The sequence below is a fragment of the Carlito syrichta genome, unplaced genomic scaffold (genome assembly GCF_000164805.1).
Source record: "Carlito syrichta isolate Samal-C Ts95f unplaced genomic scaffold, Tarsius_syrichta-2.0.1 Scaffold309885, whole genome shotgun sequence".
Classification (NCBI taxonomy): Eukaryota; Metazoa; Chordata; class Mammalia; order Primates; family Tarsiidae; genus Carlito; species Carlito syrichta.
In genome coordinates, this window is record NW_007253981.1 from 583,125 (window position 1) to 603,048 (window position 19,924).

The 19,924-nt window shown below is 55.4% G+C and overlaps 1 protein-coding gene across 1 annotated transcript in view; it reads left to right on the forward strand.

Annotated features, from left to right (window-relative positions):
* Positions 1 to 18,730, forward strand: part of COL7A1 (collagen type VII alpha 1 chain) — a 31,698-nt gene extending 12,968 nt beyond the window's left edge. Inside the window, exons 45-119 of the mRNA XM_008068174.2 lie at positions 30 to 74; positions 158 to 193; positions 312 to 347; positions 1,026 to 1,058; positions 1,218 to 1,271; positions 1,348 to 1,407; positions 1,501 to 1,536; positions 1,644 to 1,724; positions 1,818 to 1,853; positions 2,055 to 2,099; positions 2,344 to 2,415; positions 2,651 to 2,695; positions 2,951 to 2,977; positions 3,184 to 3,213; positions 3,323 to 3,403; positions 3,491 to 3,526; positions 3,604 to 3,639; positions 3,729 to 3,809; positions 4,071 to 4,106; positions 4,489 to 4,551; positions 4,638 to 4,682; positions 5,661 to 5,696; positions 5,770 to 5,805; positions 5,911 to 6,006; positions 6,133 to 6,168; positions 6,255 to 6,290; positions 6,396 to 6,443; positions 6,780 to 6,815; positions 6,942 to 7,064; positions 7,148 to 7,348; positions 7,445 to 7,480; positions 7,562 to 7,624; positions 7,779 to 7,847; positions 7,922 to 7,966; positions 8,415 to 8,477; positions 8,667 to 8,711; positions 9,037 to 9,072; positions 9,201 to 9,236; positions 9,389 to 9,433; positions 9,609 to 9,641; positions 9,710 to 9,772; positions 9,900 to 9,935; positions 10,015 to 10,095; positions 10,228 to 10,296; positions 10,439 to 10,474; positions 10,553 to 10,594; positions 10,742 to 10,786; positions 10,877 to 10,921; positions 11,624 to 11,659; positions 11,742 to 11,801; positions 11,938 to 12,045; positions 12,165 to 12,236; positions 12,393 to 12,428; positions 12,585 to 12,644; positions 12,767 to 12,811; positions 13,028 to 13,063; positions 13,174 to 13,209; positions 13,278 to 13,334; positions 13,485 to 13,556; positions 14,093 to 14,164; positions 14,403 to 14,438; positions 14,731 to 14,811; positions 15,025 to 15,078; positions 15,155 to 15,208; positions 15,283 to 15,345; positions 15,706 to 15,768; positions 15,872 to 15,988; positions 16,170 to 16,247; positions 16,346 to 16,399; positions 16,573 to 16,621; positions 17,218 to 17,250; positions 17,384 to 17,470; positions 17,650 to 17,742; positions 17,823 to 18,020; positions 18,380 to 18,730. Of these exons, the coding sequence (XP_008066365.1) occupies positions 30 to 74; positions 158 to 193; positions 312 to 347; positions 1,026 to 1,058; positions 1,218 to 1,271; positions 1,348 to 1,407; positions 1,501 to 1,536; positions 1,644 to 1,724; positions 1,818 to 1,853; positions 2,055 to 2,099; positions 2,344 to 2,415; positions 2,651 to 2,695; positions 2,951 to 2,977; positions 3,184 to 3,213; positions 3,323 to 3,403; positions 3,491 to 3,526; positions 3,604 to 3,639; positions 3,729 to 3,809; positions 4,071 to 4,106; positions 4,489 to 4,551; positions 4,638 to 4,682; positions 5,661 to 5,696; positions 5,770 to 5,805; positions 5,911 to 6,006; positions 6,133 to 6,168; positions 6,255 to 6,290; positions 6,396 to 6,443; positions 6,780 to 6,815; positions 6,942 to 7,064; positions 7,148 to 7,348; positions 7,445 to 7,480; positions 7,562 to 7,624; positions 7,779 to 7,847; positions 7,922 to 7,966; positions 8,415 to 8,477; positions 8,667 to 8,711; positions 9,037 to 9,072; positions 9,201 to 9,236; positions 9,389 to 9,433; positions 9,609 to 9,641; positions 9,710 to 9,772; positions 9,900 to 9,935; positions 10,015 to 10,095; positions 10,228 to 10,296; positions 10,439 to 10,474; positions 10,553 to 10,594; positions 10,742 to 10,786; positions 10,877 to 10,921; positions 11,624 to 11,659; positions 11,742 to 11,801; positions 11,938 to 12,045; positions 12,165 to 12,236; positions 12,393 to 12,428; positions 12,585 to 12,644; positions 12,767 to 12,811; positions 13,028 to 13,063; positions 13,174 to 13,209; positions 13,278 to 13,334; positions 13,485 to 13,556; positions 14,093 to 14,164; positions 14,403 to 14,438; positions 14,731 to 14,811; positions 15,025 to 15,078; positions 15,155 to 15,208; positions 15,283 to 15,345; positions 15,706 to 15,768; positions 15,872 to 15,988; positions 16,170 to 16,247; positions 16,346 to 16,399; positions 16,573 to 16,621; positions 17,218 to 17,250; positions 17,384 to 17,470; positions 17,650 to 17,742; positions 17,823 to 18,020; positions 18,380 to 18,396 (4,317 nt within the window). The 3' untranslated portion in view covers positions 18,397 to 18,730. The remainder of the gene's footprint in view (positions 1 to 29; positions 75 to 157; positions 194 to 311; positions 348 to 1,025; positions 1,059 to 1,217; positions 1,272 to 1,347; positions 1,408 to 1,500; positions 1,537 to 1,643; positions 1,725 to 1,817; positions 1,854 to 2,054; positions 2,100 to 2,343; positions 2,416 to 2,650; positions 2,696 to 2,950; positions 2,978 to 3,183; positions 3,214 to 3,322; positions 3,404 to 3,490; positions 3,527 to 3,603; positions 3,640 to 3,728; positions 3,810 to 4,070; positions 4,107 to 4,488; positions 4,552 to 4,637; positions 4,683 to 5,660; positions 5,697 to 5,769; positions 5,806 to 5,910; positions 6,007 to 6,132; positions 6,169 to 6,254; positions 6,291 to 6,395; positions 6,444 to 6,779; positions 6,816 to 6,941; positions 7,065 to 7,147; positions 7,349 to 7,444; positions 7,481 to 7,561; positions 7,625 to 7,778; positions 7,848 to 7,921; positions 7,967 to 8,414; positions 8,478 to 8,666; positions 8,712 to 9,036; positions 9,073 to 9,200; positions 9,237 to 9,388; positions 9,434 to 9,608; positions 9,642 to 9,709; positions 9,773 to 9,899; positions 9,936 to 10,014; positions 10,096 to 10,227; positions 10,297 to 10,438; positions 10,475 to 10,552; positions 10,595 to 10,741; positions 10,787 to 10,876; positions 10,922 to 11,623; positions 11,660 to 11,741; positions 11,802 to 11,937; positions 12,046 to 12,164; positions 12,237 to 12,392; positions 12,429 to 12,584; positions 12,645 to 12,766; positions 12,812 to 13,027; positions 13,064 to 13,173; positions 13,210 to 13,277; positions 13,335 to 13,484; positions 13,557 to 14,092; positions 14,165 to 14,402; positions 14,439 to 14,730; positions 14,812 to 15,024; positions 15,079 to 15,154; positions 15,209 to 15,282; positions 15,346 to 15,705; positions 15,769 to 15,871; positions 15,989 to 16,169; positions 16,248 to 16,345; positions 16,400 to 16,572; positions 16,622 to 17,217; positions 17,251 to 17,383; positions 17,471 to 17,649; positions 17,743 to 17,822; positions 18,021 to 18,379) is intronic.
* Positions 18,731 to 19,924: the final 1,194 nt, after the last annotated feature.

Genomic DNA, 19,924 nt, shown 5'->3' on the forward strand with positions numbered 1-19,924 from the left:
AGAGCAGCACTTCCATCCTTCTTTCCCAGGGGCTGCCTGGCATTGCTGGACGTCCTGGAGCTGAGGGTCCTGAAGTGAGTCTGTGACTGTGATGGGACCAGGAGGGTGACTTTCATGTATCCCTCCCTTCCTGGGCTCACACTTTCTCCATGTACAGGGGCCACCAGGACCTGCTGGTCGCCAAGGAGAGAAGGTGGGTTATAGGTTGGTGATTGTACCACTTGGTACCAGGGATGTGGCAGGTGGGTCTCTCCTCAGGTTGGGTTCTAGGTGGATCTCTGACCACCCTTGCCCCTACCTTTGCTCCACAGGGGGAGCCTGGTCGCCCTGGGGACCCTGCAGTGGTGGTGAGTGAAGGGAAGATGGGACTCCAAGCACAGCACAGCTCTTGAGCAGTGACCCACCTGTAAACCAGTGTTCTGGGCTGTGATTCTTCAACCCTTGGGACCCTGGGCAGGCTTGGAGCTTGTGGCTCTCCCTATGCTGTCACTTGCCTCCAGACTCCTGGTGGTTCTCCTGTGACCCCATGACCACCATTCATGTTATGAGCTCTTATTTATTTATTTATTTATTTTGAGTTGGAGTCTCACTCTGTCACCAAGGCTGAAGTGCAATGGCATGCTCATGGCCACCACAGCCTCAATCTTCAGCTTCAACCTTCTAAGTAAATGGAACTACTGGCACATGCCACCATGCCTGGCTAATTTTTTGATTTATTGTAGAGATGAGGTCTCGCCAAGTTGCCCAGGCTGGTCTGCAGCCCCTGGTCTCAGGCAATCCTCTCACCTCAGCCTCCCAAAGTGCTGGGATTATAGACTTGAGCCATTGCACCCAGCTACTAATGAGCTCTTTGGGTCAGTCCATTTTGTGTAATATTTACCCTGCTCTTAGTGATGACCTTGTGACTTCTGTGCAAAAGCTGAGTTCTGTGACTTCTAATTCTATATAAACCCTAATTCCTGTTGAGATATTGGTCCTATACTCCCCAGACGGGACCAAGTTGTGTCTGCCTTATTGGTTTTCAGGGACCTGCTGGTGCTGGAGCCAAAGGAGAGAAAGTAAGTCTAGTGTGGATGAGGGGAGGTGGTTTCAAGGTTGGGGTCAAGGTCATAGGATCTCTCTCTGGAACTTGGAGGTCACAGGGCTGTGACATGATTGCTGTGTCATGGGGGTAATTGGAGCTTGGGACTAACAGTGATGGTCTTTGAAACTTCTAGGGAGATATGGGGCCCTCTGGACCCAGAGGAGCCACTGGAGCCAAAGGGGAACGGGTGAGTGAAGGGAAAGTGTTTAGGGTAGGGCAGATGAAAGTTGTACCTTCCTGAATTCTTATTGTTCCACACATAGGGCCCACCCGGCTTGGTTCTTCCTGGAGACCCTGGCCCCAAAGGAGACCCTGGAGACCGGGTGAGTAAATGTGGGGATGGGGGATAGAATAGAAGGAGTTGAGGTGGTGTCTGGGACCCCAACTAAGTCTTGCCCTTTTCCTACCCCCTTCAGGGTCCCATTGGCCTCACTGGCAGAGCAGGACTCCCAGTGAGTACTTGTGACCTTGGGTAACCTCAAGGCTTCTGGGGTCACCTCTCCTTGAGGGGTGGTTGTTGACTATGTACTGCATCGCCTCACTCTTGCCTCCTCCACAGGGTGACTCAGGGCCTCCTGGAGAGAAGGGAGACCCTGGACGGCCTGGTTCTCCAGGACCTGTGGGCCCCCGAGGGCGAGATGTAAGAGGCTGGAGTTGAGGTAGTGGGCAGGAGAGTAGGGGTGTTGCCAGCCTCGTGTCTCACAGGGCCAGAGCTGACTCTTATGTCTCACAGGGTGAAGTTGGAGAGAAAGGGGATGAGGGTCCCCCGGTAAGACGACTCCCCACTGTGGTTCCTTATCCTTTACCCTTGAGCTGGGATCCCAGTGGGCTGGGGATCCACCAGGTTATCCAGTCCATCCAGCCCCACTGCTTCTTGCTCAGCTGGTGCCCAGATCCTTCTCTGTCCCCACTCCCTGATCTAGTTAAATCCTAACTTACCTGCACGTGTGATTTTTCTCTCCAACACCAGGGTGACCCAGGTTTGCCTGGAAAAGCGGGCGAGCGGGGCCTTCGGGTGAGTCTTGACAGGGAAAAGTAAGGTGTAGGGGGGTGGAAGAACCCCTAAAAAGTAGGTATGAAGGTGATGGGAAACTCTGAGGGGACTTGAGGGGGGATGGGAAACTACAGGGACACATGGAATGATGGGAAACTCTGGCTTGGATTTGGGGGTGATGGGGGAACTTGGGGAAGTGGAGGGGGTTATGGCAGAAACTGCAAAATACAGAGAGGGTTTGTCTCAGACAAGCTGCTCTTCTCAGGGGGCACCTGGAGCTCGGGGGCCTGTGGGTGAGAAGGGAGACCAGGGAGATCCTGGAGAGGATGGGCGAAACGTGAGTCCCAGCCGCTGACCCCTCACCCGACCTCAACCTCCCAGCCATCCAGTTCCCAGCCCCTGGTCCTGCCACCCCAACCCTAAAATGCTAAACCCTCACAATCTTCACTTGCTGTGACCCCTGCATCCCAACCCCCAAAGGCCACTAGGATCTCCATGAGTCTCATGGTGCTTCCATAACTCCCCCAAACTGCTGCCTACCCTGAGTGACCCTGACCCCTGGCTTTGTTTAGGGCAGCCCTGGACCATCTGGACCCAAGGGTGAACGCGGGGAGCCGGTGAGTAGTGCTGGTGTTCTGGGCTCAGGAGAGATGGATGGGTTGCTGTTGCTAGTGCTCTGGTCAGTGTCCACATGAGGGACCTGAAGGTCAAGATGGGAAACTTCGATGGCCATCCCTGGGCCTGGCCTGCTTTCTGGGGTTTGGCACTGGGACACTGCAATGAATTTTGGAGATGAGTTAAGCCTGGGGCAAACCTGAGCAGTGTCCTGAGAGGTCAAGGCTCCTGTTGAGGATAATTATCTCCTTTGCCAGGGTTCCCCAGGACCCCCTGGACGGCTGGTAAGGACTGAACTTGTCTGGTCCTCTGTCATCTCTGTCACCTGCTCCTGTTACCCCATGGCTCTATATTCCTTCCACTGACGCCCACTTCCCCCACTGCCTCTCTGATACCCCCATGGATCCTGTAGTCCCTCATGGACCCTATCTCCCCTCACCAGTCTCTCTTTCTTTTGCTGAGCCATTCTCCCTGGTCATTCCCCACACAGGTGGACACAGGACTTGGAGTCAGAGAGAAGGTATTGGGGTCTGTGGGTGGAGAAAGATTCCAGTGTCCCCCAAGACAGATTCTGCCTCAGGCATGCCTTGGCTCAAGGGCTGTTGCCTCAGCAAGCTTCTCTGCCACAGGGGGAGCCTGGAGACCGTGGACAAGAGGGTCCTCGAGGACCCAAGGGTGACCTTGGCCTCCCTGGAGCCCCTGGGGAGAGGGTGAGTGTGGTTGGCCCCTGGCTGGGGTGGTAGTGGTTGTGTGGATCTGTGAAAGCCTGCTCTGACTTCTTCCTCCCCCATCCTCAGGGCATTGATGGGCTTCGGGGACCCCCAGGTCCACAGGTGAGTGATGTTCCTTGCTTTGTCAGTCTCAGTCCCCTATATTACCCTTGTCTCTTATCTGATCCTGTTCCCTCCAGGGGGACCCAGGCGTCCGAGGCTCAGCTGGAGAAAAGGTGAGAGGGTATGGAGGTTTTTCAGTACGTGAATCTGGACTTGCGGATCCATTTATGCCTTTGAGGCTTCTTACCACTGTTTTCCTCAGGGTGACCGGGGACCCCCTGGGCTAGATGGCCGGAGTGGATTGGATGGCAAACCAGGAGCTCCTGGACCCCCTGGGCTGCCTGTGAGTTGTGATAGTCACTGCCTGGTCTTCCCCTTTCCTTTCCCCTTCACATGAAGGTTCTAGACTCCAACTCATCTGAGTGGTCTTGACCTTGATGAGTGCTGGGTCCAAAGTGTTGTCTGTGTCTTCTCCCAACAACCTCCCTGGGTGGGGCATGTTACTGCCATGCAGGCCTAGGATTCACAGCAAACAGTGTCCCTGTCAGTGGGTGGTGCCCCTGACCCTGTGACCATGATTAACTGACTTTGAGTCTCTCCTCAGGGTGCCGTGGGCAAAGCTGGGGACCCAGGAAGAGACGTAAGTGAGGGGAGATGCTGGCATGGAGGGCAGCTCAGGAGTCAGCCTCAGCTCCAGCCAGGGCATCATAATCACAGCAACAGTGAGAGTGGGGGCGGGTCAGTCCTGGCAGAGATGTTTTAGTAGAGTCTCCCTTTCTGATCTTCTTTGTATTGGAGACCTTAATAATCCTCCTAAGATCTGTGGGTTCTTTCATTGAGAGTCTTAGCAGAGGGGCCCCTCCAACCCATGGGGTCTGTGCCTGAGAGAATCCCAATGGGATCCCCCAATCCTGGAGTTCTCTAGACTGGAGGAAGATCTTATTGGGGTCCTTCCAGTCTGTGGGGTGTGCCTCAAGGGATATCTCAGAGGCCCTCTCCATCTTAGCAAATAATTTTTCCAGGGGCTTCCAGGCCTTCGAGGAGAACAGGGGCCCCCTGGTCCTTCTGGCCCCCCTGGAGCACCAGTGAGTCCAAGCTTTCATGCTACCTCTTTGTCCCCTTACTACCCTCACCTCAGCCCTGATATCTGATCAAGGATCTGTTCCTACAGGGAAAGCCAGGCGAGGACGGCAAACCGGGTCTGAATGGAAAAAACGTGAGTGTGTCTAGGGCAGCCACGGTGAAACCTGCTGAGAAAAGCCAGCAGGTGTACACAGCCCAGATGTGCACTAACACCTGAGGCACATGGGTAGACACATGTAGACATGTACAACACCTGCTGCATATATAGCCCAGACATGCACGTGCATCGTGGAACGTAATTCTGTGCACACACAGGCAGCCTTGCAGATACATAGTGGGTTAGGTGAATGGGCCAACTTATGCCCAGATGAACTGACACATGCAGAGATAACCTACAGCCACAGGCACAAGTGAAGAGTCACAGACAGGTTGAGAGGTGCAGACACACTGGCATGAAGCCACATTCAGAGCAACTGGAGACACATTGTTGCCCAGGCATTTACACCCAGATTCAGTGCGTGTGTAGGTGCTAAACCACAGACCCAGGACCACATGTGGGCCCGTGCTGAGCCACGATGGGACATGTATTCCTAACTCTGACATGTAACATGTGCTGGGACATGCTGACATGTCTTTAGGTGCACTGTCATCCACCTACATCTGGCCGTACACATTGAGGTACACACAGACAGATGCCAAGACAAACAGTTCCCAGGGAACTGGGGACCTATGTATACATGTATAAGCCCATGTCCATATGTAGATCGGGCCAAGATTTGCAGATAGACCAGGACACACAAACCATGGGTACACATGCTAAGACGCTATGGATACACACATACACCCAGGACATGTGGACACTCACCAACCCAGAGATGCATAGATGTGAAGTTATATCTAGAGAGCTAGAGACAGGAGGACATGTGGTGCAGGTCCATGCGGACATAACCTTAGACATGCAGCAGCTCACTCAGATCACGCTTCAGAACACTCAGAGCCATGGAACGCCAGGCACAGACATACAGTCATAGTCATCTGAAACGTGCAAAGACAGCATCTTGCAGGCAGAGACCAGTAAACATTTGGGCTAATGTGAGTCCTCTGCCCACAGGGAGAACCTGGAGACCCTGGAGAAGATGGGAGGAAGGTAAGGTCCCCTACCTGGGGTCTGCTCTGGCCTCCGATTGGGGCCATATCTGAAGCATCCTTGTCTTCCTTAGGGAGAGAAGGGAGATTCAGGTGCCCCTGGGAGAGAAGTGAGTGCTGGAGTTTTCTGTTACCTCTTGACCCTGACGCTGTGGGATATAGCCCTACTCTATTCTGGTGCCTCAGGGTCCTGATACTAGCTGCGTTCTCCACAGGGTTATGATGGCCCCAAGGGTGAGCGTGGAGCTCCTGGTAGCCCTGGACTCCAGGGCCCTCCAGGCCTCCCAGGGCCAGTTGGCCCTCCTGGCCAGGTGAGTGTCCAGGGAATTTTTAGGACTTGGGAGCAACAGAGGCCATTATGTTTTCATGGAATACTGGGATATTTTCCTGGGATGCCGTAGGCCTGTGTGACCCTTTTGTGTTCTGTCATATCTCAGGGTTTTCCTGGTGTCCCAGGAAGCATGGGCCCCAAGGTGAGTGTGCATATGTTGGGCAAGGGTATGGGGAGGGGCTGACCAGGGTTGGGGACATTCACCCATCTGATCATTCTTGTTCTTAGGGTGACCGTGGTGAGACTGGATCCAAAGGGGAACAGGTGAGGGGCCCTCACCTTTCACATGCCCAGGTAGCCATAGTGCTCACATATTCACAGACACACTCCAAAGTTGATTCCTAGCAGCTTGTCTCTTGATCTCTCCAGGGCCTCCCTGGAGAGCGAGGCCTGAGAGGAGAGCCTGGGAGCGTGCCGGTGAGCCAACCTCGGGGCCTGACCCTTGACTTATTTTGCGTGCCCACAGGATCCTTCTCTGCAGCCCTTCCCCTTATCAAGAGGCTTGCAGGCTCTTTACTGTGTGCTCTGTCCCCTGTCCCACTCTGGTTCCAGGTTCAAGGGAATCTGGGCAATGGGGACATGCCAGGGAGGGGCTCCCAGTAGACTTTGGCCAGGCCTTGACTCAGGCCTAAAGGGTACTCTGAGCAAGGGCCTGGGGAAGAAGGCATGGAGGTACTTTTCAGAGGCACTGTAGGGCAGAAAGCAGGGGCTTTTCCTTCACGGGTAACCCCTTACCCAGTCTTTTGTCTCCAGAATGTGGAGCGGTTGCTGGAAACTGCTGGCATCAAGGTAGGTCATTTAGAGGTTGAGGGAGGGGGCACGTGGGAGCCCTGGGGCTAGTGGTGCCCACAGGGCCCAAGGTATGGGTGGCTGCAGCTATGGGCCCTGTTCCTCTGATCCCTTGCTTTTACTTAGGCGTCTGCCCTGCGGGAGATCGTGGAGACTTGGGATGAGAGCTCTGGGAGTTTCCTGCCTGTGCCTGAACGGCGGCGTGGCCCCAAAGGGGACGTGGGCGAACGGGGCCCCCCAGGAAAGGAGGTGATTAGTAACTACTCAGTGGGGTGTGCCCCATGAAGGGTGTAGTTGTACAGCCGCCAGCTTTCCCTCTTCTGCTCCCGCAGGGCCCCATTGGCTTTCCTGGAGAACGTGGCCTGAAGGGAGATCGTGGAGACCCTGGCCCTCAGGGGCCGCCTGGCCTGGCCCTTGGGGAAAGGGGCCCCCCTGGACCTCCCGGTCTTGCCGGGGAGCCTGGAAAGCCTGGTATTCCTGGGCTCCCAGGCAGGGCTGGGAGTGTGGGGGAGGCAGGAAGGCCTGGAGAACGGGTAAGCCTGGAGGCTGACCGGGAAATCCAAAGAAGTGGGGTCAGGAAAGGTTGGACACCCATGGACATGGCCCTCACCCTGCTATTTGCATTTCAGGGAGAACGGGGAGAGAAAGGAGAACGTGGAGAACAGGTGAGCTGGGAAGGGCTTCATGGACCGGGGCTACCTGGAGGTTGTTCTGGGATTGCCACTCCATTTTCTTGTTTTCTGCAGGGCAGAGATGGCCCTCCTGGTCTCCCTGGACCCCCTGGAGTCCCTGGCCCCCCTGGCCCCAAGGTGATCATCCCAGCCCTTCCCTAGGTGACCAGGTGGCTACCTTAGGCTTCCATGTGGTGTCTCTGATTATGTAACCTTCTGTGATCCTGTGATCTGTGATGACCCTCCCATGCCTCTGACAGACACATCTATCCCCTGTCACTTGTGATTACAGGTAGCAGTGGATGGACCAGGTCCTGGACTCTCTGGAGAACAGGGACCCCCTGGACTCAAGGGTGCTAAGGTCAGTGTGTGGGATCGGCTTAGGGCCACCACTTGCCAAGGCACCAGAGCTGACTTAACATTTCATCTCCTCAGGGGGAGCCAGGCATTGATGGCGACCGAGGTCCCAAAGGAGATAGGGTGAGGCCTCCTACCCTACTATGTATGTCCCACTCTTTTTCTTTTCTTTTTTTTTTTTAGTTAGAGTCTTACTCTGTCGCCCAGGATAAAGTGCAGTGGCACGTTCACAGCCACCGCAGCCTCAACCTGCTGGACTCAGGCGATCCTTCTGCCTCAGTCTTCTAAGTAACTGGAACTACAGGCGTGCACCAACATGCTCAGCTAATTTTTCTTGATTTATTGTAGAGATGAGGTCTTACCAATGTTGCTGAGGCTGGTCTGGAACCCCTGGGCTCCGGCAGTTCTCTCATCTTGGCCTCCCAATGTGCTAGGATTATAGGCGTGAGCCACTGCACATGGCCTATGTCCCACTCTTTATGGGGGCATACCAGGGTGGCATATCAGGGTGCATGTGTACATGGGCATGTGGCAGGGATTTTGAGCTCAGGACATAACACTCTGCTTACAGGGTGTGCCCGGTATCAAGGGAGAGCAAGGAGAGCCCGGACAGAAGGGTCAGAATGGCAGTCCGGTGAGTCCTTGCCCCTCAGGCTACACATGTACAAGAACTCTTACATGTGTTGTCCTACATGCAGACCTTGAGTTTGCATTGCCTGGGGTTGTTTGGGTCCTGCCTCTGACTATCTAGGGAGATAGTGGGTCCATGGGGAGTGGGAATGGGGGGACAAGGGCAGTGTGACCTTAAACCTGTTTTCTTCAGGGTCTACTAGGAGAGCGTGGTGTGTCTGGGTCTGAAGGGAAGCCGGTGAGTTGTGGCCAGAGTGGCCTGGCCCAGTCTGGAACCTCTTCTAGGTGCTGGCTGCTGTGCCTGTTTACCTCTGTGATTCCTGCCCAGTTGTGGTTCATGCATGTTCATGATGTCTGTGAGAGGCTTGCTGTGTGTGTGTATCTATGTGTGTATGTGTGCAAACTCATGTGTGTTCTCCATGAGGTGCAGTCTGTGGTATGTGTGATCTGTGCTTGGGAGGTGTACAGCATGAAAGTGGGCCCCCAAAGTCAAACCTCCCAGAGAGTGGGAATAGGCCCATGTGATACCCAGATTTATGCTCTTCAATATGTCCTCTATGCAGGGTCTTCAGGGTCCGAGGGGAGCCCCTGGCCCAGCAGTGAGTACCCAAGAACCCTCACTTCTCCTGCCCCCATCCTGTGCCCTGCTCTAATGAGCAGTACTGCCTCAGTTTCCCGGTATCATAGGATTAGCTCCCCCTTGTCAGACTCTTTCTGTCTCCAACAGGGTGGCCATGGAGACCCTGGACCACCTGGAGCCCCAGTGAGTGACGTGGGGAACACTGCTTGGTGGGAGTCTGGGAGGGAAGAGTTGGGCATTGGCCACAACTGATGAACCAGGGCTTTTCTGTGTTCATCCCTGAGCCCAGACAGATAACACTGACCCCTGTTCCCTGCCGTTGACTTTTTCTCTAGGGTCTTGCTGGCCCTGCAGGACCCCAGGGGCCCTCCGGCCTGAAGGTGAGTATAGGCATGCGGGTGGGTGTGGATGGGAGGAGGAGGCAGCTCCTTTGAGGTATATACACACCAGGGTGACATTTGCCAGCCTCTTGGGTTGGCATTCCCTCCAATGAAGCTGAGTACCAGCAGCTCTGTCTTGTGGGCTCTGCTTATGTGATCTCTGGGTCATTTGCAGGGGGAGCCAGGAGAGACAGGACCCCCAGGAAGGGTGAGTAGCTTGGCTCATGAGTTAGGGTCATAGGGAAACAGGTGGGGTTGAACTTCTTTTTCCTCCAGGGTTTGCCGGGACCTACTGGCGCTGTGGGACTTCCTGGCCCCCCTGGCCCTTCAGGCCTTGTGGTGAGTGACTCCCTGTGGCCCCTTGAGGGACACCATGTTTTCACTCCTTGGGTCCCACGTTCTCCTGTGGCCTGCTTTTTTGTCCCTTGCCCTGTGTGACCCTCATATCTGACTTGTTCCCCCTCAGGGTCCACAGGGGTCACCAGGTTTGCCTGGACAAGTGGTGAGTCCTGGGGGTCAGGGACTGGGCTCCAGGGGTCAGGGTCCATACACAGGCCCCTGACAGAGCTCCTCCCTCTCAGGGGGAGACAGGGAAGCCGGGAGCCCCAGGTCGTGATGGTAGCAGTGGAAAAGATGGTGACAGAGGAAGCCCTGGTTTGCCAGTACGTGTCCTAGGGGGAGTTCACTGCAAACCTACTTGGGGTCTCTGTGCCCAGCTGTGTGCCTGGAAGACAAAGAGTGGGCAGCAGTGGGTTGTGGAGAGGCATGGAGTTCCTCACGATGCTTTGTCATAGGGATCACCAGGTCTGCCCGGTCCTGTTGGACCTAAAGGAGAAACTGGACCCATGGGGGCCCCTGGACAGGTAATCTTTGACCTTGTCCCCCACTCCCTGCACCAACTTCTCTGCCTCACCGTCAAGCCTTAGTTTCTAAATCCCATCATGATGGCAGGGTGGGGACGGGGAGAAGGAGGTGGCTGGGCAACTCACTAGGCATTCCCCACAGGCTGTGGTTGGTCCGCCTGGAGCAAAGGGAGAGAAGGTGAGTGTGCTGGAGGACCAGGGAGAGGGGCCAAGTGGTGGGGACCAAGGAGCCCCACTAACCCCTCCCCTTCATCAGGGAGCCCCTGGAGGTTTTGTTGGAGACGTGGTGGGTGAACCGGTGAGTGTGGAACTTCTGACAACAGGTGACCTTTGACCCATAGTTTACTTACTCTCCTGACCCTCAGCTTTCATAATATGTCCCACATTTACCTCTTGTCTCTTGTCCCTCCTTGAGTCTCACCTGTCTTGACCTTAATATCCACAGGGAGCCAAAGGTGACCGAGGATTGCCAGGACCACGGGGCGAGAAGGTAAGGTGGACCTAGCCCTAGGGCCTGAACGTTGGGAGGAAACAGGTAAGGCCAGGTGGCCAGATGCCACTCACCACCCATTCTGTGCAGGGTGAAGCTGGCCGTGCAGGGGAGCCTGGAGATCCTGGGGAAGATGTGAGTCTGGGATCTGGGCAAGCTGAGGCCTGGCTTGAGTAGTGTGATGGTGGACATAGGGACAATTCTTGGGCTTTTGCACATGCCTTAACCCCTGAGTTTGGCTACATGTATCAGCATTTGGGAGCCTGCTCCCTGGATCACATGGGTCACACATCCTTAGTTTCCACACTTCGAGGGCTCGAGGTTTCTATGTGCCTGTCCCTGGTTTGTTCCTCACCATGTCTGAGCACTCACACCTGTAATCCCGGCACTTTGGGAAGCCTTTGCTCCTGTCTGATTGCCCGGGTTTCAGGACACATCTGAGTTTTTGTGGGCCTCACTTTAGTCGTGTTCATAATCTTCCTTTCTCCCCCTCCACCTGTCAATGTTCATGTCTGTGATCACATGTAAGCTTTCTGGGAATGAGCCTGCTCACGTCTGTGGTGCTAGTGTCTGCACTCATGTGAGGGCTCCTTGTGCCTGTGGTCAGGCCTGAACACCATCCATCTGTGGCCGGTCACATCTGAGCTTCTCTCTGTCCGTACCCTCACGAGTCAGTCCGTGGTCATATCTGAGCACCTGTGAGCCATTTCTTGGTCACAAGCTGAGTTCCCTTGTGTTCATGATCATATCTGAGCTCCCCTGGGAGTATTTTGGGTCAAGTCTGGGGTCTGTGCTCATGTTCTTACCCCCTTAAATGCTTTTACTTTGTTTCCTTAGGGTCAGAAAGGGGCTCCAGGACTCAAAGGTCACAAGGTAGGTGTATGCAGAAGAGTCCCTGCTGGAATCATGGTCCTGAGACTCCCTGAGCCTGATTTGACCCCTCTTTCCCTCAAAGGGTGACTCAGGAGTTGGGGTCCAGGGTGCCCCTGGGCCAAGTGGTCCTCCAGGTATGAAGGTAAGTCAATGCCCCATGAGTAGTGGTGAGGGCAGTTGGTAGGGTGGTGTTGGAGGTGGAGGGAAGAGAGAATGCTGGGACTAGTCCTGGGAAGGGTCCTGCAGTGACACTCCTCCCTTTGCTATCTTTATTTTAGGGAGAACTGGGACCCCCTGGTCCCCCTGGTGTTCCTGGTATTGTTGGATTCCCTGGTCAGACTGGTCCTCGGGGAGAGATGGGTCAGCCAGGCCCTAGCGGAGAGCGGGTGAGGGGCTGGGATCAGCATGTGGGGACTTGTTGAATCCGGTAGCAGGTAAGGAGGAGGGGACTCTGACTTGGGGGCTCCCCAAGTCACTCTGACTCTCTTGCCTCATTTTCTCATAGGGTCTGGCAGGCCTCCCAGGAAGAGAAGGAGCCCCAGGCCCCTTGGGGCCGCCTGGACCACCAGGGTCAGTGGTGAGTAGAAGCACCCCAAAGCCCCATGTGTCTGATTTCCTGTGTGTTGAGGTCTGTCCATGTAGGGACTTATGATGGGGATTATGCCATACTGTGGGCTGGGTGTGTCTGTGGGCTTTGAGGGCCACAGGAACCTCACCTCACTCTGACCCACAGGGACCACCTGGGGCCTCTGGACTCAAAGGAGACAAGGTAGATCGGACAAATGTTGCTGGCTCTCTCCTCTGCCCCTGTCTTTCCTTCCCACCGCTGCTGGCCCTGTCACCCTCTGCAACCTTCACTGACCTCCTGTGCCCCTCCATCCCCCCCATTCCTTTCACTTATCCCTGATGTCCTGTTGATCTCCAGGGAGATGCTGGAGCAGGGCTTCCTGGGCCTCGAGGCGAGCGTGGGGAGCCAGGTGTCCGGGTATGTATGTCCTGCCCCACAGCCAGGGCCCACTGCAGGGAGTCACGTTGGGACTCCTTTTATCACAGCTCTAGCCTCTGGTTTCCAACCTCTGAGTCAATGAACCTAATGTCACCATCCAGGGTGAAGATGGCCGCCCTGGCCCGGAGGGACCCCGAGGACTCATGGTGGGTCCCACAGGGGAAAGTCCCAGCAGTCTGACCTCATTCATCTTCCTGTGCCCTCTGTGCCCCAGGACACTCTACATTCCCATCTAACCCTCAGGTCCTCATTGTCTATTCTCTTGTCCCCTTTGGTCCTCACTGTTTCCCTTATCCTGTGGCCCCCCTTGGTTCTCCACTGCCCCTAATTCCCGTAGCTTGCAGTCATCTTCTCTCACACAGGGACCCCCTGGCAGCCGCGGGGAGCATGGGGAGAAGGTAAGGATATGAGATAAAGGTCCTTGTGCAAGTGGGGTGGGGATGGATCTTGTAATTCAGGACTGGGCACTCCCTGGTTTAGGTGGAACTCACACTCTTCCACCCAATAGGGTGATGCTGGAACCGCAGGGCTGAAGGGTGACAAGGTGAGTGTGGGCATAGGGGAGGGCAGCACAGGGGTCATGGTGCTCCTGACTCCTCCCTGCCCCTTCAGGGTGATTCAGCTGTGATTGTGGGACCTCCAGGGCCACGAGGTGCCAAGGGGGACATGGTGAGTAGCCCTGGTTTGTGTGCAGGCTAGGTCTCCCCTAGCCTGGGTGCAGGAGGGGCTCCTGTGGGGCTTGCCTAGGGGATAAAGAGCTCATACCCCTAGAGGGTGAGGGACTTTCAGCCCCTGACTCTGTCTTCTAATCCAACTCAGGGTGAACGAGGGCCTCGGGGCATAGATGGTGACAAAGGACCTCAGGGAGAAAACGGGGACCCCGGAGACAAGGTACGAGGAAGAGGGTGGGATACCCCATATGTGGTTCTGTGGACTGTGGGAGCTCCCTATGGGGGTCTATGAGGGTAGGAGGGAAGTCAGGAGGGGAACTTTCTGGGGGCCAGAGGGGAAGGGAGTCCTGAAGGCAGCAGTGACTCTACGGGTGGCTGAGGGGATGGGGGCTCTAGGGTGGGCTCAAGGGCCTTGTTGTGAGGTCAGGAGAGCTGTGTGGACTTTGGCTCTATGAAGGGCCCCAGAGAGAAAGGAAAGGGGCTCCTTGGGTATTAAGGGTGTTCCAAGTGGAATTAGGGACCTAATGGTGAGTGAAGAACAAGAATCTAGGGCTCCCAGTGTAAGAAATGAGCCACTCCATGGACTACAGCCCCCAGCTCCATCCTGCTATGGCACAGCCAGAAGGCATGGGGCTGCTGGAGGTAGCTGGTAGAAGCAGCATGAGGAGCCTTGCCCCAGGGATGGGTTCCAGTCATAGTCTAAGCTTTCAGACTGGCCTGGTCCTGACTGTGTCCCCCTCCTGGGCACTCCCACAGGGCACCAAGGGAGAGCCTGGTGGCAAGGGCTCAGCTGGATTGCCAGGACTGCGTGGACTCATGGGACCTCAGGCAAGCCCTGCCCCAGTCACAGACCCAGTGCCACGTATGGCCCCCACCTGTCCCTGCATGTCCTCTGAGTGTTGGACTGTTTCTGGCTTCCTCACTGTGGGCCCCTCGTGTGTTCACACAGAATCTTTGTGCAGCCTGGGCACTGGCTGCAGGGTAACCGAGGGGTTGCAGGGGCAGCATAGAGGCTAGCATGGGGGGCAGTCACACTGAAGGGCTCCCTGATCTATGTTTCCTGCAGGGTGAGCCTGGTGCAGCAGGGATCCCTGGTGACCCGGTAAGGTACCCTTGCTTCCACACATACCAGTGTCCCCACAGGAACCCCCATCACCATGGTGGTAGCTCTACCATGTGGTAGCCTTTGACGTAGCACTCTTATGGTGTCCTCATATTGCCTGGGAACCCTTACCTCCATTGTCACTTCCTGTGATGGTGTCCCCTGCCCATGATGACCCCAGTGGCTTTGGCCTCTAGAGATGACTCCCACCTCATGGTGTTCCCTGCTTACTATCCAGGTGATTCTCTTTGATTCCTCACTGGCCTCCCTACACTGACCCTTACCCCCCTAGGGATCCCCAGGAAAGGATGGAGTCCCTGGTATCAGAGGAAACAAAGGAGACATGGGCTTCATGGGTCCTCGGGGCCTCAAGGTAGGAAGGAGATGGAGTATTTTCTGGTCAGGAAGGCCTGATGTGGGAGAATGAGGGATCTGGGGTCAAATGTTGGGGTATCCAGGGTTGAATGTGGGCTAACAGGTGATTGGTTGGAGTGAACAACGCCAGTTTGGAGAGTTGGCTTCAGGGTGAAGGGGTCATAAGGCGAGGTGTCTGGAAATCACTTTTGTACCTGCTTTTCTCCCTCAGGGTGAACGGGGAGTGAAAGGAGCCTGTGGCCTTGATGGAGAGAAGGGAGACAAGGTACAAAGGGAGCAAGGGGTTTGAGGAGCTGCAGGGCCTGAGGCCTAAGGCTAACCTCTCCACCTGATGGCTGCAGGGAGAAGCTGGTCCCCCAGGCCGCCCTGGGCTGGCAGGACACAAAGGAGAGATGGTGAGTGTTTGGCACACCCAGAATGAGGAGGGGTCAGGTGGGCCAGGGACAAGTGCATGTCTTCTTTTCTCCAGGGGGAGCCTGGTGTGCCGGGCCAATCGGGGGCCCCTGGCAAGGAAGGGCTGATCGGTCCCAAGGTACACAATAAGGGGTCAGAACAGGACAGGGAAGGTCGCTGTAGGGTCATGGGGTTTAAGATCAAGGAAGATTGTGGAGGAGTGAGTCGCTGGGCAGGAGTGGAACTGGTCTTGAGGTTTCAAGGTGGGTTGGGGTCAAAGCAGAGAGTTAGAATGAAAGGATGAGAGGTAGAACAGGAGATCTCGTGTGCATCAGGGCAAGGATGGAGTTGGGGTTATGGGTATTATGGCTGGTAGGGTTACAGGTGTTTGAGTCATGGATGGTTGTGGGCATTTGGTCAGAGGGTTCGTGGGAGTTCAGGGAGGTTCAGGAGCTTAGAGAGTTCAGGCTCTAGTGTCTCATGGTTCTTCTGTTCCCAGGGTGACCGAGGCTTTGATGGGCAGCCAGGACCCAAGGGTGACCAGGGTGAGAAAGGGGAGCGGGTAAGCAGATTCATAGTTATTGTGAATTGAGGGGAATGTGCTCTTTGAGAAAGAGTCCTTCCTTGGGGATTCTGATCACTGAACTTGTCCTATCTCTGCCCAGGGCCCCCCAGGAATTGGAGGCTTCCCAGGTCCCAGGGGAAATGATGGCTCTAGTGGCCCCCCAGGGATGCCCGGCAGCATTGGTCCCAAAGGCCCTGAAGGACTTCAGGGCCAGAAGGTAAGGGCCCCAACTCTGATTTCTGACCCTTCAACCTCTCTGTCCACCCTCCCTACCCTTCCAACCTCATAACCATCCTCTAGCTTACCTGTCCCAGCCTCTGAAGCTGTGATTCCCAACTTGCCTGACTTCTGATCCCCACTGCCTCTGATCCTGCTCTCTTGGTCTTTGTGTCTGACAGGGTGAGCGAGGTCCTCCTGGAGAGAGAGTGGTGGGTGCCCCTGGGGTTCCTGGGGCCCCTGGTGAGAGAGGGGAGCAGGTGAGTGGGGATCCCTGCACTTAGATTCAGAGTTTGGGGTGACCTCTGGTGTCTCTGAGATCAGAAGTCACAGTGTGGTCCCATCATGTTGTTCATAGGGGAGGCCAGGGCCAACTGGCCCCCGTGGTGAGAAGGGAGAAGCTGCACTGACAGTGAGTATTGGCCTGGGATGGGCTGGGGCCCTGCCTCCCACACCTAACGCCCTGAGCTCTTGGGCCTGGGCCCCTGGCTCCATGCAGTCCCTCTGTGATCCCTGCATTATGTGCCCTATGTCCTTCCTGTGATTCCTGTGTTCTTCATGATCCTTGTGGTCTTGTGCTCCCAGGAGGATGACATTCGAGGCTTTGTGCGCCAGGAGATGAGTCAGCATTGTGGTGAGTGGGGACCAACCTGGAGTCTCCTGGGACCCGCACCCTTTCCACTCCATCACCCCTAGACAGGAGCAAACAGGTCCCTAGAACTTACAGGAGGCAAATGGTCAAGGAGATGGGTGGAGACAGGTGGATACGCAGGACACATGTTCTGCAGGACCAACACACTGACAGTCAGCTTTCCCCAATGGAGAGAGACACACAGGCAGATATGCATGGTCATGTCGTGTTTTCTGATGCCCAGCATGGCTTTGTGGGGAGGAGGATGGAGATGGGAACAGAGCTGTTCTCACCAGGCCTGGCATGGAACCAGGTGGGGCTGTGATGACCCTGAGGAGCATCAGAGAGTGAAACTGTCTCTTCCCTTCTCCCTCTGTCTGCAACCCTCTTTGTGGTCTTTCCATGTCTGCCTGTCTCTGACTATTGCTGTCCCTCGTTGTCTTTTTCCCTTTATTGACCTGTTCCCAACTTCTCTCTCATCCATTGTCTCTTTCTCTGTCTCTCTGTGTGTATCTTTAACCCCCGTGAGTGTCTGTCTGTCGGTTTCCATCTTTCTGTCTCTCTCACTGTCTGTCTTTGTCTCTCTCTGTCCCCTCCAGCCTGCCAGGGCCAGTTTATTGCATCTGGATCACGTGAGTAGTTTTTTGCTCCTAGAACTTTCTCTGCCATAGGCCCTGTCCATCACATGGGTCCTCTCAGTGGGGTTGGCTGGAGTGGGTGCCCATGGTGACCTCAGGGTCCTGTGCCCTCTGCTCTTGGCTCCAGGACCACTCCCTAGTTATGCTGCAGACACCGCGGGCTCTCGGCTACACCCCGTGCCTGTGCTCCAGGTCTCTCACACAGAGGACGAAGGTGAGGACAGCTGGACCTATGGGGCAGGTATGGGTGAGGCATGGACATGGGTGCTCATGCATACAGGGCACATGCCATGCAGACACGATCCACATGCAGTGAACATGGGATCTCAGTGCTGCCCTCCCCACCCTGGTGTCAGCAGCCACTGCTCACAGCACACCCCATCCTTCCTGCAGACCAGGTGCCCCCTGAGGATGACGAATTCTCTGAATATTCTGAGTATTCTGTTGAGGAGTACCAGGACCCTGAGGCTCCTTGGGATGGTGATGGTGAGAATGGAAATCCCAGAGGGATTTGGGTAGGGGTAGGCAGAACTGACTCCTGCTCACCTGACCCCCATTGGCCCCAGACCCCTGCTCCCTGCCGTTGGATGAGGGCTCCTGTACTGCTTACACCCTGCGCTGGTACCATCGGGTGTTCCCTGGAGGCATGGAGGACTGTCACCCCTTTGTCTATGGTGGCTGTGGAGGAAATGCCAACCGTTTTGGGACCCGTGAAGCCTGTGAGCGCCGCTGCCCACCCTGGGTGTCCCAGAGCCAGGGGACAGGTATGGGCTGACCCTCCATTCCAATAGGGGACTGGGTACCAAGCCTGCCCCAATCAGATCCTGGGTGAAGAGTCACTGGGTCAGAGGTGAGTGTCCTGGGGGGAAGCTCCCTCTGACTGGGGGACCTGAGACAGAATCCCAGACCAAAGAACCCAGCCATGGAGCCCCCGATGTGGCCTCCTCCATATTCTCTCCTCTAAAACCCTAGGCATAGACCTGCCCTCTGAGGTCAGAGTCCCTTCTCCCTGCTGTGGCCTCAGCTTCCCCACCATGGGTCCCTTTGCCTGGGTTTCTCTGTGGTCTACATGCTGAGTAAGAAGTCAGGTGACTGAAGACAGTTTCTAACCTGCCCCACCCAGGTGCTGCCCAGAGCTGAAGCCCGGATGACAAGCTGGAGTTCAGTGTCCCTGGAGGAGTGGGGTCTCAGCAGGACCCTGCTGTCCCTCACCTTGGTGCTAGAGGCCTGTGTGCACATGAGCGTGCATGTGTGTGTCCGTTATTTCAGTGACTTGGTCCTGTGGGTCTAGCCTTCCCCCTGTGGACAAACCCCCACTGTGGCTCTGCCTCCCCCTCCCTGGCAGATGACTCACAGTGGAGGGTGGCTATGGGCAGTGAGCGGATGTGACTAATGTCTGACCCGCCCCTTGACCCAAGCCTCTGATGACATGGTGCTGATTCTGGGGGGCATTAAAGCTGCTGTTTTAAAAGGCTTCTGTTGTGATTGTTTGAGGAGATGGGGGTGTTGGGAGACAAGTTATCCCTGGGGGCTGAGTACTATCCTGCATGGGTACAGATTCCCTCCACCCAACCCTGGTCACAGTCTTTTGATCCTCAAGTCCCCAACTTGTCCCCAGAAAAAAGTAGATAAGGTGAGGGCTGAGAATGTGTCTTCACTGTCCCCCAGGAGGGAATGAGTCATAGGTGGGGAGCTGTTTCGTGCCAGGAAACATTCCTCCATCCCCCACAGAGGGCTAAGGGAGATAACTGGGCCCTTAAGTGGGGCAGAGGGTCAGACCACAAGAGAGCATGGCCTGGCCCTAGCCCCAGGCAGCCACACAGCCCTAATTCAGAAGAAGCTGATATCGGTAGGACTAGGTTGTATGGAAATGTGAAGCGTCTTGGGGGTCGAGTGGACCTGGGGTTTGGGGTAGTGGAGAGTTCTGGGATCTCAGGCTGCTTCTCTGCCTCAGGGGCCCCATTCCTGCCCTTCTTTTTCCTGGACCAGCTGCAGGCTCTCCTGCTCAGAACCTCCCTTACCCCTTTGACCCTCTGAGCTTCTCTCTGTCTCTGATCTTAATTTCCACCATGCTTTCTATCTCTGGGATGGTTTCTATCTCTTTCTGTCTTTTTCTTCCAATCTCCCTCTCCCTCTATTTTGCTCTGCCTTCATCTCTTTCATCTGCCTCTCTCTCCCTCCATCTGTTTCTCTATCTATCTACATATCAATCAATCCATCACCTATCTAGCTATCATCTGTTTATCTCTGTCTCTGGGTTTCTTGTCCCTTTTTCTCTGTCTTTCTGTCCTTCAGGTCTCCTCTGTCTGGCTCTGTCCTGATTTTCTCTCTCTCTCACTCTTGCTCTTATCTCTTCATCTTTATCTCTATCTGTCACTCTCAGTACTTACTTGTCCTCTCTAATCCCTCTCTTGGCCACTCTAAACTTTTTCTCAGTCTCCTCCTCTCAGTCACTCTGTCTCTCTTCTCTTGCCGTCTCTCTCTGTCTGTGAGCCATAGTTGACCAGAGCCCTTGCCCTGAGCTTGTTTTCTCCTCACAGCCTGACCATACGATAACCAGGTGGGCCCTGCTATGCTGATGGTCCTGATACACAGCAGGGTGATGGTTGTCCCAGCAACTTCTATCCCTGCCTCCTAGATCCTTCCTCAGAATGATCCTCAGACCTCT